Genomic DNA, 18,676 nt, shown 5'->3' with positions numbered 1-18,676 from the left:
ACATACCCTCAGTTACCATGGTTATACAGTTTAGAGCACACCTCAAGGATTTTTCATATTAGCATGATAAATGACAATGTACTTTAGCTTTAAAATATTATAATTCTGACCTGAAACTAGTAAAATAACTATTCCTTTTTTTATCTCTCAAACATTAGATCATTAATAAAAATATAACATGTTTTCAGGATCAGAAACTCTAGGGACAATCTGTTAATAAAATAATATTTAACTCATCAATTATTCATGGATCAACATTTCTAAAGTGTTTATTATATGCCAGGTACCAGGCTGTGAAGTGGAAAGCATGAACAAAAATCTAGGTTCAAGGAGTTAAATATTCCTTGTATTTGTCATCTTCTTGCAAGAACTATAAAACTCAAGAATGTACAAGGTTTCCTAGACAGACTTTAACAGTTTCAGAGGGAGACACCTATATTAAAAGTACTACATTAAGATTATTGATTAGCAGGGTTCCCAAACAGTGTTATATTAACTGGAAAGCCTTTGAGGAAACACACATATACCATGATACATATGCAAAGGGTCAGTACTAGACACAGATAGGCCAAGTGTCATAAAGACAGATTAGAGAAGTAACTTATATTTAGGGGGTTGAGGGCAATCTCATAGATAGGGTCTCTGAGTGATAGATGAAGAAATCACAGATTTTAGATATTAGTTAAGGCAGAGATGTTGAGGTATATATAGGCAGGCCTCATACAGCAATAAGATGAGAAGCATGGCTAGATCTTTGAGTACCTCAAGAAAAAACCAACTAATATCAGATGAAATATCAGATGAAACTGGGAAAACAGACTTGGCAGGTTGTCCCTCATATAATAGTAAAGAGAATACAACTTTTCCCTGTTAAGAAGGAAAAAATTTCAGAAAATAAATTTGGGAAAAGTCACTTCTGGAACAATATGAAGATTCTTTCATTTATTTCTGTGATGGAGGCTTGCTAAATATCTCTGATATAACAGGCAAAACTTCAGATGCTTGGGGAAAAGTCAAGACCAAAACAAATAAAATCCCAGTCAACTCAACTAAAGTTCAAGAACCCAATAACTCTATAGGGCAAAGTTGACTTTGCAGATTAAATTAACAAATTTTGAGATATGTAGATAACAATGCTAAATTATTTTAGGTGGTTCCTAATGCAATCACTTGTATCCTTTTAAGAGAGATGCAGAGGAAAATTTGGCATGGATTCTCAGGACAGAAAGTGATGTGAAGATGGATGCAGCAAACAGCAAGGCAACATATTAAGAAATGATGGCAGTACTAGAAATTGGAAAAGACAAGGAGTAAATTCTCAATCTTCTGAGGAAGTCTAACCCTACTAATAACACTTTGATATCAGCTTAGCGACACCATTACAAACTTTAGGCATCCAGAATAGTGAAAAGTAAATTTTTGCTTTTATAAACCATCAATTTCTGGTGTTTTTACAACAGCCACAGGAAAGTAATATAAGGTCATATAAGAAATGAATTTTTGGTGAAGGCAGGTAAAAGGAAATAAAATATATTCCAAGAGAAAGATTATGAAAGCTAGTACTATAACAATAGATAAGAGAACGTAGGAGAAATAAAGATATTAAATTGATGAATTACTAAATTTGCTTGTAAGTAGAGATAAAGGGAAGCAAGAAATCATGATTTTTTTTTATTTAGACAGTTTAGCCAATAGATTATTAATGGTCAGGAAATTTAGAAGCAGAAATAGATATTAAGAGTAAGATCATATAGTTATTAAGAAATGTTGAGTTTACAGTGAACCTATTGTACTAATCTAGCTGAAAATGGAAAGAAATTAACTTTAAACATCTACTAATCAGGAGTCAAATACATTTTCTTTTTTTTTTTTTGGTTTTGGGGCCACACCTGGCAGTGCTCAGGGGTCACTCCTGGCTGTCTGCTCAGAAATAACTCCTGGCAGGCACGGGGGACCATATGGGACACCGGGATTCAAACCAACCACCTTAGGTCCATGGATCGGCTGCTTGCAAGGCAAACACCGCTGTGCTATCTCTCCGGGCCCTCAAATACATTTTCATGTTGAATTATCACAATCTCTTCCTGAAGTTAATGGAATTTTCCATTTTGCAGGCAAGAAAGCTGAGATTTGCAGTGTTACAGTGTTTTTATAAGGAATCATTCCAGAGATTAAGAGCAGAGGATCAAGAAGAAGAGAAATTGGAAGGTGAAGCTGAAGATCTACCTTTAGCAAAAAGGTAGATAGTTGGAGCTAATACAACAGATGAGATTATAGTGTCAAACACCAAGAACACCAATTACTCCAAGAGAGCTAAAAGTTTTCTGTGACACTAGACATGAGAAGCTGAAATAAATGGTAATATCACTGACAGAGTGAAATGTATACATAAAATAAAATATAAAAGTCTGGGATCTAAAAAAAATACCAGTTTAACATAGACTGTAAAATACTGAACTAAAAAATAAATAAATAAAGCAAAAGCTTTTCAACAAGAAAAATTCTGTAGGAAAAATTCCAGACTTACTGTTGGATCCTGTGTCTCTCTGAGTTTGTGTGTAAATGACAACAATTTGTCTAAAGCTTCCAGAGGTATATTTGGGACCTATTTTAAGACAAAAGAAAAAATTGAGGGAAGAAAAGCTACATGATATGTGATCAACTTGATCTTAACAAATAATGTTAGAATTACTTTTTTTTGCAAAGTCCCTAATTGGAACATGTTTAATTCATGGATACATTTGTTTATTCATTTTCTCAGGAAGCACTTAAACCCAGCTTTCTTCTTAAGAGTCTGGTCATAAAAACGAAATAATTTCTTTGCATTTAGAATTCCATCATCACGATAAATCTGAAAGAATCTAACTCAATTAAAAAAACTATCATACAGTATACCAGACCAAAAAAAGCTCCCATCTATTACCATTTCTCTTTTTTGTTAGCATAATTTTAAACTCTATTTCAGGCATTTCTTACTGAAGCAAAATGCATTTAGTATTAACCTTAAATCTTTGCTTAATGCATGACAAAAGTTATCCCACCATTTTCCAGAAAGAATAGAGACTCAAACTGTTTCTTTTCCAAATAACTTTAAACCAGGTAACTAAAGGACATAAGTTTATCAAAGAACAGTAGCCCACATAAGCACATTAATTGGTGTTAATTGTAACTAGTTTAATCTAATCAAATATTGAATTATAAGAAATATTTACTTCAACAACTAAATATCTAATTTAAAAAAAACCAAAGATGTTACAACAATGGTAATTCTGGCCATTCAGATGTAAATAATAGATACTTTTTTGGTCAGGGAAAGGAATAAAAAATTTTTACAGTCTCAGTTTCTTCAGCCCATATTTTCTTTCAATTTTTCTTTAAGTCACTTCTGGAATGTAAGAAGTCCTAGTATGCTATCTTTAAGAGACCATGGCTGAGTAATTTATCCAAGATATAGATATTTAGTAAGTACTAGATTTAGCAATTAAAGCAATTTGCTTTATTTAAAGATTATTTTCTTAACTACAGCATTGTCATAAAGAAACCTAAAATTAAACAATTCATTCTAGTATTTCAATGAGAAATCATACATTTATAAAAATATTATTAGTAGTCATCCAGAACAGTACTATACAAAAGAATATTTTATGAACTTTTATCTGTGCTATCTAATGTCCTAGCCCAAACCCCATAGGGTTACTTACCACTTGAAATAAGACTGAGAAACTACGTTTTTTAATTCTATTTAATGTGGTTAATACCATTTTCATTTAGGAGTTCTAAAATTTAAAGTGCTCAACACAAAATTTGGTGTCAGTCACTAAAAAAAAGGTTTACATATATACAAGCCACATATATCCAAGGACATATTAAAATCCTGGGGAGATGAGGCCTTTAGGTCAATTCTTATTTTCTACAAACTTTGGAGGGATTTTTGTTTTTTATTTTGGGGGCCACACCCATTGATGCTCAAGGGTTACTCCTGGCTATGTGCTCAGAAATCGCTCCTGGCTTGAGGGGACCATATGGGACGCTGGGGGATCAAACTGAGGTCCTTCCTAGGCTAGCGCTTGGCCCCTTTTCTATAAATTTTAGAGAAATAAAAATACATTTGGTTTTTCTTTAAAACAGAAAATTAAAACAGTCACTTTTGGATGAGCAAACAAAAAAGAGATTCCAAAATGGCTCCCATATGTGAAAAGAAGGGCATGATCCCAGGTTCATGATTCCCAAAATGGGATCTCAAGACAAGCAGCACCACCTGAGAACTTTGAAAATGTTCATTTTCATGTACAGCTCTGAATCTACTAACTCACCAACCTGAATTTTACCAACTCCTATAGAGGACGCTGGTTAAAGTTTGAGAAACAGTATACAAAGAAATATGGGAATAAATTATAAGCAAAAGTCAAATATATTCACTTTTGTTCCAGCAGTTATCTGTGTACCTTAAAAAGAGAGCAGATGAAGGTATCAGGCTAGAGCTGCCCTTACCATTTCCTTAATTACTTGGATTTCTTCACTCTTCACAAGTGGTTTCATATGATGGAAAAAGAACATGGTTAAAAATTCTGGTCCCAACCACTGCTGTGTTGTGCTTCCAATAACAGGAGGTTCTGCCAACGCGATGATTCTGAAGGAGGGGTGGACAGGAAAGATGAATCTGAAAGGGAAAAAAAATTAAACATAACTTTTCATATCAAAAATTAAGTCATAGTAGTTAAACCTGAGCAATAATCAAGTTACCATACTGTAAATAAGTCAAAACTACTATCAAACAACTAGCTTCATGAGGGAAGAGGGGAATAGGCCTTTTTAAAAACATACAATTAAAACAAATGACTCACCTACTGCTAACATGTGAAATACTATATTCACCAATGAAATTCCATCCTGACAACTCCCCTCCCCCACCAGTTTCCACATATTTATTTTGGTCTGTGGTGCTGGATGTGAACTCAGGCCTTTGTACATACAAGACAAGTGCTCTTCTGCTAAGCTGAACCTTTGATCCAAAAGCCAGCATTTTGGATAGGTTGTTGTGCCTAAGTAAATTTTCTCCATAGTCCCTTCCAACATATTCTCATTTTTTTCACACTCATTAGACAGGCCCCCTTTCTTTATTCAAAATCTCTTGACTTGCAAGGAGCCCACTCATGTCAATCAGAAAGATCAAGGAGTATGACTCAGAATGGAGAGACTTTTTATAATACCAACTCTGTACCCAGCATAACGAACTGAATAAAAAGTAAAATTTAGATAGGCAGGAGGAAAGGATATAAAAATGTAGAGAAAACTAAATTTTATATAATTCACCTTTTGCCATTTTACAGGCAATTTTTAAAATGATCTCTTCTTTGTTGGGAAATCTTTGTTTGGATACAGAGAGTAAGATGAAGACTTCCCACACTTACAAAATGACCTGAGTAATACTGGGAGAAAGAAGTGGAAACCCCTTATCAGGATGTAAACATTATCCACATTTAGTAAACTATTCAAAATTCCAGTGGCAAAATTCCTTTAGCAGGCAATAGTCTCCGTGCTAAATAAAAGATATAAAACTCAAACACATGCTAAAATTGTCAAATAACAACAACAAAAAAAAAAAAAAAAACAGGAAAGCAACTGGCATTTATCCAAAAATGGCTATTCTTTACCATTAACTATTATTATAGAACTCAATAGTTAAAAGATTTGGCAGCTAGAGTATCAGGAATTTGGACATATGTCTCTAGATTAAGGTTCTGATAACTTATCTTGGTCCAACAGTTTCACTGCGTCTTGGATTGCAGGATATGTTAGGGAAAAGCAATTTTTAGAAACAGTCTTTAAAATTTCATAAAAGCCATCTGATGTTAATTTTATTTCTCTAAGCAGGAAAAAATATCCAAACAAGGCATAGAGTTTTTCTGTCCAAAAGATCTGTTTCAGGGAAAGAGGAAAGGAAACAACCTGGACAGTGACTGAAAGTTGTGAGGATTGATTGTGAGTAGTCCCATAATCAGAATCTGGACAGAAGAAATTCTATGATCTAAAAGCTGAAAGGGAAGAGTATTCCATTTTCCACTCCTGCTAAGTAGTTTGCTATCATCCAGAAAACCGCTTAATGACCTAGAAAGAGATAATGCTTCATCCTTGATCCTCCTCTCTACTAAAAGAAAGGAAGCTACGAAGCCTGCTTTGACACAAAATTAAAACTACAGAAGTAATTTCTCACTCAAGAGATTATATGCAGGAATTATATGCAGGAATAAACAAAGCCTAACTAATCACAAAAGGCAAGCCACAGGGGAAGTTCTCTTTACATCTTAAGCCAATAGAACAGGAAACAGGTTTCATGCTGAACTGTAAAGCTAGGATTAGAAGAGCAATTAACAGGACAGCAAAGTAGTAGTTCAGATTTAAAGATGTGATGGTCATTGCTTAAGACACACATATCCAATTTGGGTTATTAACTCTAATGGCTCAAAGGGCAGTTTCTTTTTTTATTGTTGTTGTTGGGTTGTTTTTTGTTTGTTTGTTTCCTTGAGCCACACCATAAGTATTCAACGCATACTCCTTGTCCTGCATTCAGGGATCACTCCTGCAAGGTTCAGGGAACCATATGGGGTACCGGGGATCAAACATGGGTTGGCATGTACCACCAGCCACAAGGGGGCAGTTTCTGACACAGTTGATATATTAGGCTGGTTAGGCATTGAAGTGTACGCTGACTATAAAAACAGACACCTACTGAATAACAGGATGAGAAGGAAATTTTTATTTGCTTAGTTTTCTAAAGGCTTCTTTACATACAAACAGGTCATATGGAAACTCATTTCCTAATGATGTTAAGTTTCTCAAGACTGAAAGTGAGAGAGCAGTGTGCTCCAACGAATTTGCCATGGACTTTTGAAGAATCTGACATAATGGTAGGTAATATAAACATAGAAGTGGTAAGAAATTAAGAATTAGAAACAAAAGCCCTATTAAAATGTAAAATAAAAAAGTTAACTAATTTTATTGTAATTTAACACAACGGATAAAGTAACAATGGAAAAACTAAAGACAGGACTGACTCAGATTAAGTACATATTATTTCCTAAAAGTTAAAAACACCAATAGATCTTTAAAAAAATTCATAAATATCAGTCTTCATGTTTGGGGGCTTAAATATGTTTTTAAAGTGAACTTCCCAATAATTCTAGTAAATAAAAAGAAATGAATTATATATATAATTACATGAAAGATCTCAAAATAATTATGCTAAAAGAAAAACAATTAAGAAGACTATATACTAAGTGGTTTCATTAATAGAAAATTCTAGATAATAAGTTATATAGAAACATATAACCAGAAACAGATGTTAGTGAAGACGAATGACAGTGGGTACATAGGAGGGAGAGTTTCAAAGCAATCTGAGAGATGTATTAGATGAAATACATATCTGTGATATGGAAGCATTTGTTATCTTTATTGTGATTAGGGTTCCCAAACATATACAATAAAATATTAAATTATACACATTAAATATGTTTTCTGTCACATGACAATCATAGTTCAACAGAACCATAAAAGAAGGAGGAAAAAAAAGACCAATAGACTCCAAACCTTTGAAGGAAATTATAGGGTTTATTTTTTCAAATCAGTATAATTAAGAAATATGAGTGATATAGAAAAAAATCTATAATAACATTGAAAACTGGAAGAAGATCTTGTAACTGTCTTATGAACCATATATAGTACAAATTCAGAAGATTATGCAGCTATGTATATGTTCTTTCTTTCTATGTAATGATAACTAAGTAGAAACATTGACTAATTTTTCTTTATACCATTTAAGGCATAGAGTAATGTCTAAAAGAAAGTAGATACTAAATAAATTGAAAAATAAGTAAATGTATTATTAATAAAGATTGTGATAAAATATTTGTAATATATTTGGTGGCAAGGGTTTAAAAAAAGATAAATGACTCCTTGACTTCTATTCCAAGAACATGGAAACAAATTTAAAAGATTTAAATACATCTTTGTTTAAATGTTCATTGTAGTGTTATGTACAAGAGTCAGATCTGGATACAATCAAAATATCCAATGACAGGTGAAGGATAAAGAAATCATGGTATGGGGTTGGAACAATAGCACAGGAGTGGGGCATTTGCCTTGCACGTGGCCAACACAGGACGGACCCAGTTTGATTCCGGCATCCCCTATAGTCCCCGGAACTAGCCAGAAGTGACTTCTGAGAACAGAGTCAAGAGTAACCCCTGAGCACCGCTGGGTGAGAAATATATATCTATATATATGTATATATATGTGTGTGTGTATATGTATATATACGTACATATACATGGAATACTACTCAGCTGTAAGAAAAGATGAAATACCATATTTTGTTATAACTTCAAGAAAACTAGACAGTGCCAAATTAAGTAAAATAAGTCAGAAGAAGTATAAATGCCAAATTATATCATTCATTTGAGTCATATAAAGAAACAGCATAGAACTAACAGTATCCAATGCAAACAAATTCTTGGACTCTAGATAAAGGACTGAGGTTACCAAGATGGAAGTGGAAGGCAGGGAAGGAAGATACTGGCTAAAAGTAATTTGAGGACAATGAAGCACTTTGATGGTAAAGGCTATGGTGCAGTTATGTTTGGTAAACTGAAAACATAAACTTTAACACTATTACAATTATGTTACATCAATGGTAATAAAATATATATGTTTAAATGTGTACACATTGGGTAATAAAATGACAAGAACTTAAATTAATGATCTTCTATTGAAAGCAGAGATGCCAACTCTTATCTTGAATGAATTTGAGAAAAGGTGGTCAATAGCAAAAAGACAAAACCAATATGCATAAAAATTAATAAGTTTCTTTATAGTCACTAAGTATAAAACTGTTGCTTAGTCATAAAAATATTTAGAATTCTTTTTCAAAGTCAAAATTTGCTTAATGCTCATTGTTTCAAAATTCAAACAAGTACTTGGACATAAATATAAATTCTTTGCTGTATCTTCAATTTTATTATGATTTTACATGGCCTAATAGAGTAGCAAAGAGATGGTGAGGTTTCTAAGAAGATAGAATGTGCAAACCCAGTTTTCAAACATAAGAGAAAAATGAGGCTGGAGCAATAACAAAGCAAGTACAGTACTTGTCTTGCAAATGGCCAACCCAGACTTGATTCTAATCACCTTATATAGTTCCCCAGGTTCCATCAGGAATGATCACTGAGTGCAGAGCCAGGAGTAAACCCTGAACATCCCAGGCATGGCTCCACAAAAATAGAAAAGAGAAAAACAGTCCAGAGATTCCATCTGAACAATGATTTTGCTCAAAGTTCATGACTCATCAATAAAAACTGAATACACCGTGTTCAGTATTGAGTTTAAATCAATAAAAAGTATCCAGCATATTATAAAAATATTAAGCATAAATATATGTAATTATAACTGAGGGTAGAATACTAATCTTTATTTCCCTAAGATAATCAGAAACTTGTTCTTCTGATAGAGATAGAATAAACTAAGACTTAACTTACTTTACAGGAACACTTACTCCTCTCATTCTATTCTGACCAAGGGCAGGAAAGGACACATTTAGCAGTATTTGTACTCCCCCTTTCCCTAACAAAAGTTTTCTCTTCAAAGGAAGCAGTTCTATTTTGGTCCTTATTTCCTGTGAGAAGTGCAGGCATGGTATCTCTGCTGTGTGACCACTAAGCTATTTCTAACGATATTGTTCACAATATTCTTGCGATTTTACACAAGTGAAGAAAACTCTCTAACATTTTTTAGCCCAATTCTAAGGGCATATTAGTCAAGTAATTATCTGCAAAGAATGCTTAAAACCCACAGAGAATTCTGAAAATAATCAAGATATATAATCCCAGTGAAGAATTAGAATACAAAGAGCGAATATAATTGTTTATAAATTAGGTCTCACACTATGAAGTTGAAAGGCAGGGTAGCCCACTGCTGGCAGCTTTTAAGACCCTGTGCTATCAGACTTGTCATTAAAAGGCAAAGTGTTCCTAATTAATAGGTTTGTAAAAGGAAACACTGCTACTTAAAAAGTCATTCATCTATAACTAGATTATTAGAATTATCTTTACCCCGAAATTCCTAGAATTTATCTTAGCTTAAGGTTTATTCATTCATTCAAAAATTTCTAAACAATCTAATATGTGCCAGGTATTAGGACATTAGAAGCAAAAAGATGAAGTATACCAAAGGATAAAGAATCCTGATAATATTAAAATCCTACATTCCATTACTTTTATGAGATCCAACTTTATATTTTACCTTCTTTGAACATATGAGATAACAATAAATTCCTTTTTTTCCTAACAACTGTTTTCTGATATTTATAAGTCAGGTAGACCTGCTAAACACAAATATAAAAATTATTCCTGTTTGAAAGTCAAATGGGTATCTAAATTTATCTAAATAGATCTTAGGTAAAGAAGCTATTAAATATGCCTTCCATCACTCTATACTTGATCTTTCTAATTCAAAAAACTAAGAATTAATAACTGAGTTTGTTTAAAGACTGAATAATCAGATGATTACAAAACTTAAGTTCTATGATTAGGTACAAATATAAAAAAGACAGACCTCTTGGGTTATATAAGTTTTTAACTGACAATTCCAATGCTAATGCCAAGAATGGCAATACAGGCAGCATATCGGGTAAACCGTGCTACATATTGGGTCAAATTACTTACTGATAAAATAAGTTAATTTCCTTGCTGTGCTTCTCCTTTTAAACAAGCTGCCTACCGTCTATCCAATAAATATAGTTTGAAAGAAATATGGTCAACTTGAAAGCAATATTGTCAAAGAAAAATATAATCCTTTTTAAACCTAAGGTAATGTTCAAAGAGAATGTTTGTTTGTTTGTTTTCCTCAGAAGACAAAAATGAATTATATTTGAGATAAATAAGGAGATGGTCAAGAAATTTACCAAAACCCATACTATCGGAACAAAGCAGATTGTACAATGTGCCTGTTGTGCAACAAAGAGAAAAATTGTTTATAATGGTAAGAAAAATACTGTGTTTCTCAGGTTAAAAAGAATGTCAAAATGGAAAAAAAAAATAGTCTTTTATCTTTCATAAGGCAAAGTGAATTCATTGCCTCTGAAAGTCAATGAAATCAAATCAATTGTCAAAATACAAGAGATAAAAAGAAAATTAGAGGTTCAGCACAAGAGATGCAGCATCCACATGAAAGACAGAAAAAAAAAAAACTAGAGGCAACATTTTCAGAGAATACACAGAGATCTAGAAAGACAGATGGGCTATAGGTGAAGAACAAAACCAGGCTAAAACAAGTCAAAACATAGTAAGAGAGGTAATGAAATTGAGAGAAGATAAAAGTTGATAGAATGCTTAAGGTTTTAGAATAATAGTGAGAGAAAATTCAGATTGAAGGAGAAATGTTTAGGGGGAGAAAGTGATGAATATAAAGAAACAGTAATTATTTATTTCACTGACTTCCCAGAGAATTCATTTATAGTGACATATTCATTCTAACATTTAAAAGTTAGATTGTAAACATATACCTGTATCTTCATGTAACAGCAATTATTGATTTTTTACCTTTATTTTTGGTTTAGTTTTTGGGTCACACTCAAAAATTATCTGAGGTTACTCCTGGGGGCAATCAGGGGATCATATGGGACACTGGGCAATAAACAAAGGTCAGTCTCATGCAAGGCAAGTGCCTTACCTGCTATACTGTCTCTCCAATCTCTTCATATAATAAGCAGTTGTTAATTGATGAAAAACAAAACATCCAAGAAAGGTAAAGGTATTGTTTACGAAAATAGCTCGGCTGCTGTGCAGTCAGTATACTGTGATAACAATGTAATCATTGAATAATGTTTTCAACAAAATTATTACATAACTAATTAGAAAGAATGAAACATAAAAATTGTATATTTTTAATTGGAGGGAAGATGGTAAAAAAGCTAAATTTTCATATTTTATATTAGGAAATAAATAGATAACTTCTCCCCCCAAAATAAATAAAACAATTATAATGACAATATGCTGTTTAGTGAAGGGATAAATAGTAAAACAAACAGCTTAAGAAGAAAAGTGTAGATTTCAGAGTTTGGGAAATAGGAAAGTATTCTGCACAGGTGAGAGGATGGAATTTTTCATAAAATCTCTGAGCAACTAGCTCAAGTTTCATTCATGTTTAATAATGATAAAATATTAAAAGCAAAATAAGAGGGAAAAGTATTGCTATAGCAATAGTAACTCTGGAGACAAAACTGGGACTGATTTATAATTAAGAGAGTGTAGAAAGTAAGAGTGGAGTCTGAAAGATATATAGTAGTAAGGACACCCCTAGGAATATACCGTAGTAGCACAAAAACAATGCAAAAAAGCCTTTTGCATTCCTATGCTCATTGCAGCATTACTCACAATTGCCAAAATCTGGAAATAATGCAAATGCCTAAGAACAGATGAGTGAATAAAGAAACATGGTACATCCACACAATAAAATACTACACAGCTGTTAGAAAAAGATAAAGTCATGAAATTTGCTCATGCATGGATGGATATGGAGAGTACTATGCTCAGAAAAATGAGTCAGAGGATGAGAAAATATCGAACTCATTTGTAGGATATAAAAAGAAAAGATAGCATGGTAATAATTTCCAAAGACAATAAGAACAAAGGTCCAAAAGACCGGTCCATGATAGAAAACTTCCCACAAACAGTGGGTAGAGTGTAGTTAGGGTAGAGAAGGGACCAATATGACAATGATAGTTGGAAATGATCACTCTGGACAAGAATTTGGTGACAAAAGAGGTAAAGTGATATGCATTATACCCTTCAGTAATATTATTACAAATCAGTGTCTAAAAGGAAATAAAAGGGGGAGGGGGGGGGGAGAGAGAGAGAGAGAGAGAGAGAGAGAGAGAGAGAGAGAGAGAGAGAGAGAGAGAGAGAGAGAGAGTTCTGCCATATTCTGCCATAGATGGGAACCAGGGACATTAGTGGCAGGAAATGTGCACTGATGAAGGGTGGTGCAGATCATATAACTGGAACTCATTCATGAACAACTTCATAACTGTGGGGAAAAAACTGTATTATGAACAACCTTTTAACCACAGTCTTTAAATAAAGTAATTTAAATAAATATAGATGATGATGAAGATAGATAGATGATAGATAGATAGATAGATAGATAGATAGATAGATAGATAGATAGATAGATAGATAGATAGATAGATAGATAGATAGATGATAGCAGGTAAGGAATTTGCGTTGCATGTGGCAAACTCAAGTTCGATCTCTTGACACCCTATCTGGTCCCCCAAGCTCCACCAGGAGTGATCCTTTGAAGCAGATTCAAGAATAAGCCCTGAACATTGCCAGCTGTGAGTCTCCTACCAGAAAATAAAGTAATAGTGATGAATGTCGGAAAACTGAGAAAAAAGTTCCAATAACCACCATAAGACAGATCCTGGGAGTGATGACAAGGTTCCACAGCATCGAAAGTCTTTATTTTCCTAAAAATCCTAGTGACTATAAGAGAGAACTTAGATTTTCTGGACAAACCAAAGCCCAAAGGAGAATTGATAAGCAGGCTTGCTATTATCCCAAGGCTTTGCCTCATGAGGAGGAAGGCTTCAATAAGCAACCCCACACCAGAAATAATCAGGGAGGGTGAGAGGAAAACTGTTAACATTGGTGGCAGGAAATGTACACTGGTGAAGGTTGTTGTACATTGTATGATTGTAATTCAATCATGAACACCTTTATCTGTGAAAAAAAGAAACTACTGTATTATGAGCAAATTTGTAGCCATGGTGTTTAAATTAAAAAAATAAACAATAGGGGCCAGTGAGGTGGCGCTAGAGTTAAGGTGTCTGCCTTGCAAGCGCTAGCCAAGGAAGGACTGCTGTTCGATCCCCCAGTGGTCCCATATGGTCCTCTCAAGCCAGGGGCAAATTCTTAGTGCTTAGCCAGGAGTAACCCCTTAACCAGGAGTAGCATCAAACAGGTGTGGCCCAAAAAAAAAAAACAGTAAGTAAATAAATAACAATAAATAAAATGTTTTAACTCTTATGTCCAAGTAAGGCTAAGGATGCAGAGTATATGTTGAATAGCAAACTCAAACTTTAAGAAGTGTCAAATGAAACCACTCAAGTATCTGAAAGAGCACAAGTCTAGCATGTGTGAGCCCTGATTTCATCCCTAACATGAGCTGATACATACCTCCTGCACTGCTGGGTCCCAGGGTGCTCTGGCTCACAAGCACCTCAGGGGGTGAGGTGAGAATTTTGTCAAACTATGAGCAATACCCAGTACAACAACTTATTAAGTTCGATATTCTTAGGCTTGAGCCCAGTTGAGAAGAATAAGAAAAGAAAAGAAAAGTGAACTTAACAATGAGGCTATGGGCACAGAATTCCCTAATTACCTCTCCCGTAGCTGCTCATCAGACAGCTGAAGCTCCTCTTTCAAACGCAAGTATCTGTCTTCTCTCAGCAGCCTGGAGCCATCATAGAGACTTAGCTCTCGGTCATGGATCAATCTAATGGGAAAGGAAAAAAAAAAAGAAAACAATGAATCCTTTTTGAAAACTGAAATATTTACATTTATACTGGTCAGTTAACACTGTAGTGTCTATTACTACTGACAACTGAGGCTAATAATCTTGTTTGATGCCTCTTTCAAAATTTGAAGCTGGTTAGGTGATGTTTCACTTGGCAGAAGTCTAAGTTTTTCATACTGGAGGGCAGGAGTCATGGATGCTGGATGTGGATAGGGAGGAGGAGGACAAGGAGGAGCTGGAATGTGGAAGGAGGAGGGAAACAAAAAGAAGCAGCTGAATGAATGAGTCAAGACAGCCATGAGGTATGCATTAATGAACAGGGGACTTGGCACTTACTTTTATAAGTCTAATGAAATAACTAAAAAAAAAAGCAGCATTAAAATATTAGTGCTATTTTTGGAACTAGAGCATTTGAAATATAAAAAATGTCTTTACAATGAAATAGCTAGTGATGGTATTTCATATACCAGCTATGATGGTGACCTTATTATTCACTGCTTGAATAGCAGCACTATCTTTCAAGTTACAGAGATAGAAAAGGATCACTCTTCAATTGAAATATTAAAGCAATAATGCAAAAAGCACAGAATAGCTAATTGATAGCTAATATATGGAAGGTGTTTATAATATTTTATATATTATATAATATAATTATATATTGTAATTATATAACATATGATTATATATAATATAATATAATATAACATAATATAATATAACATAACATAACATAACATAACATAACATAATATAACATAACATAACATAACATAAAACATAACATAACATAACATAACATAACATAACATAACATAACATAACATAACATAACATAACATAACATAACATAACATAACATATAATATAATATAATATAATATAATATAATATAATATAATATAATATAATATAATATAATATAATATAATATAATATAATATAATATAATATAAATTAAGGGAGGTTGCACTTTAGAAACTCCTAGAAAGGGGCTGGAAAGATAATACAAGAGTTAACTAGCTTATTTTTGTATGCTACAAGCCTCAGTTTGAACCGTGGCACCTCAGATCAGTATTTGGGGGTACTGAATTATGGTCTCCCAAGTAGTGTTCAGAAGGCTCTGGTGACCACTTTCACAATCTAGGATGGTGATTCAACTTGAGTGAAGACAGATGTGGTGCCAGGGATCATCGGGCCATCCAGCAGTGCTGGGGGTGAGGAGGTTACCAGGGCTATACTCAGTGATGCCTAGGAGGATCATGTGGTTCTGTGGGCTGAATCAGAGTCAACCATATATAAGGTACTGTATCTCAAGCCTTGTATATTTTTCAGCCCCCAGATCAGTATTGTACAGCTCTAGTCCTATTCATTCTGGTTTAAGAATCTAAGAAGTGGGTTAGTGAAATAGCTCAAGTGGTAGACCCTTGCATGTGTGAAGCTCTGAATTTAATCCCCGGTACTGCAAGATTATCAAGCACTGCTCTGTGTGACCCTGGTAAAATAAAGTAACAAATGCTAGAAAAATTAAAATAAATAGGCAGGAAATCAGGGTGATAACTCAAAGAGCTGAAAGTACATGCAGGATCCCTATGTTGGAGATTCAGTACCACGTGGCCCCCTAAGCACTGAGTAAGAATAGTTGTCTGGGTATGGTCACTGGCATGTAGTTGAAAGGGCTGAGGCTCATGCCTTGCACAACTGGCCCTGAGTTAGATTCTCAGCACATAGCCACGAAGCAACATGGGTTCGTAGTTCTCATGGCCTATGTCACCAGATTATATTGGAGCCTGAGTGTTAAATATTTAGACACCCAGGAACTAGAATTGCCAGGAAGTCTGGGGGTTGGGTCAGCATGGGAGGTCAGCATAATCTAAGAAGCACTGAGAGCAGAATGTCCAACACGAGTAACTTAGTTAATGATAACTGTAGGTCTAAAAGTAAATATAGTAAGCACTGAAGGTTTATTATTTTTAAGTGCTCTCCAATTTTGAATTTTTCATAGTGTTCTTGTAATATATAATTATACTTGGTATTGGCAGTTTGTCAAGGACTAGACATTCTCAATAGTTCAGATATGGATTATTTTCTATTTAAACTTTCCTGATAGTCAAAGTTTAAAAAAACACAACTCTGTACATGACAGAATGAAGATGAAACATTTAAAAATCTCTACATATGGGGCTGGAGAGATAGCATGGAGGTAAGGCGTTTGCCTTTCATGCAAGAGGTCATCGGTTCGAATCCCAGCGTCCCATATGGTCCCCCGTGCCTGCTAGGAGCAATTTCTGAGCATGGAGCCAGGAGTAACCCCTGAGCACTGCCGGGTGTGACCCAAAAACCACAAAAAAAAATAAAAAAATCTCTACATATAAGATCATGACTTGGGGGGGGGGCACACCTTCCTGTGTTTAGGGCTTACTTCTGACTCCGCTCAAGGATCACTCCTGGCAGTGCCCAGTACATACATAATGCCAGGGGTCAATGGGGTCAGTTCCATACAAAGCAAGCAGTCTAACCCCTATACTATTTCTCCAGTCCCATATGTTCTCCTTTCTTTTTTCATAGAATTTTGCAGTAATCTCCTCAAGTGCCAATATTATGCAGTTTTACTACATTGTTACTGTGTTTACTATACAAAAAATATCCACTGCTCTATTTTGATGATCAGTGATAAGTTTCTCAGGATCAATGTAACCCAGTTAAAAACAAGATGACAGGCAGAGTTCCACATCTACTACTTATAGTAGATGTATTTATGTGTTTATGTGGTGTGTGTATGTGTCTGTGTGTGTGTGTGTGTGTGTGTGTGTGAATGTGTGTTCTATACAAACCTTTGTAAAACAGCCAGTGTGCCTGCATTTACCCGGTGAATGCCATCCAGGAGGACTAGCTTTCCTTCAAGAGCTGCAGTCACCAGGGGTGAGGATCGCCAGGCAGTGTCTCCATTTGGAAGAGTGTATCTCTGCTGGAGCAGATCTCGTGCTGTCATGTCCTATGACCAATCCCCGCCAACCAGGAAGGAAAGATGCAAAATTAAAAATTTTTTTAAGAAAATGGATAATAGGGTTCGGAGAGATAGCATAGCGGTGTTTGCCTTGCAAGCAGCCAATCCAGGACCAAAGGTAGTTGGTTCGAATCCCGGTGTCCCATGTGGTCCCCTGTGCCTGCCAGGAGCTATTTCTGAGCAGACAACCAGGAGTAACCCCTGAGCACTGCCAGGTGTGGCCCAAAAACAAAAAACAAAAAACAAACAAAAAAAAGAAAATGGATAATAGCTGTTTAGTTGTAATAGTTGCTTTTTCTCTTAATATAGCATTCCATATGATTGGGACATCATCTCTATCCATAGAAAACAAAGACATTCAAAAGCTTTTTTTTTAGGTCAAGTGAGGGTTTTGCCTCTCAACTCATCCACAGAATGTAGTGTGTGAGTGGTTTTTATACTCTTTTTAATTTATCATGTCCTCCCTCTTTAAAAGTGTTTATTTGGTATCTCTGTAGAAGATGACAGGAATTTCCACTGACTTCAGTGGAATTTAATCCACTATGCTTCAGTCTCAAAGGAACCAAGAAGGATGGTCACCCCTAATTAGAGGCTAGGGCTGGATAGATCAAAGTGATGAACACATGTATTGTATGTGGAGGTGGAAGGCTTGACCCCCGCCCCCCCCCCTGCCAGGACCACTGGACAGGGAGTAGCCTCCCAAGCACTACCAGATTTGGCACATAAACAAAATAATAATAAATATCAGTGCCATAGAAAAAAAGATGCTTAAAATTACTGTATCTTTTTTTGCAGTTGAGAGTTCTCCCAGAAAATCACATTAGAAAAAAAATCACAAAGGCTCATATTTACTTATATGTGTGTATACATACATATAGTTCTGTTTTGTTTGAGAGCCAGACCCAGCAGTTCTCAGAGTTACTGCCAACTTGTAAGCTGGGCTCACTCCTGGCTCTGGACTCAGGGCTCTGAGGTTTTGGGGAACCATATATGGTATGAAGACTCAAACTGAAAATAGTCACATGCAAGGCAAGGCAAGTACCTGCTGTACTTTCTCTCCAGCTTAAAATTCATAATTAAGGAGGAAATTAAGTCATAGGAATT

At 34.8% G+C, this 18,676-nt stretch overlaps 1 protein-coding gene across 1 annotated transcript in view; it reads right to left on the bottom strand.

Annotated features, from left to right (window-relative positions):
- Positions 1 to 18,676, bottom strand: part of VWA8 (von Willebrand factor A domain containing 8) — a 381,934-nt gene that overhangs the window by 264,300 nt on the left and 98,958 nt on the right. Inside the window, exons 13-16 of the mRNA XM_049778742.1 lie at positions 17,400 to 17,560; positions 14,434 to 14,547; positions 4,492 to 4,660; positions 2,528 to 2,605 (exon numbers count right to left, since the gene is read on the bottom strand). Of these exons, the coding sequence (XP_049634699.1) occupies positions 2,528 to 2,605; positions 4,492 to 4,660; positions 14,434 to 14,547; positions 17,400 to 17,560 (522 nt within the window). The remainder of the gene's footprint in view (positions 1 to 2,527; positions 2,606 to 4,491; positions 4,661 to 14,433; positions 14,548 to 17,399; positions 17,561 to 18,676) is intronic.

Source organism: Suncus etruscus, chromosome 8, assembly GCF_024139225.1.
Source record: "Suncus etruscus isolate mSunEtr1 chromosome 8, mSunEtr1.pri.cur, whole genome shotgun sequence".
Taxonomy (NCBI): domain Eukaryota; kingdom Metazoa; phylum Chordata; class Mammalia; order Eulipotyphla; family Soricidae; genus Suncus; species Suncus etruscus.
This window is presented reverse-complemented; position numbering and strand designations above follow the sequence as displayed.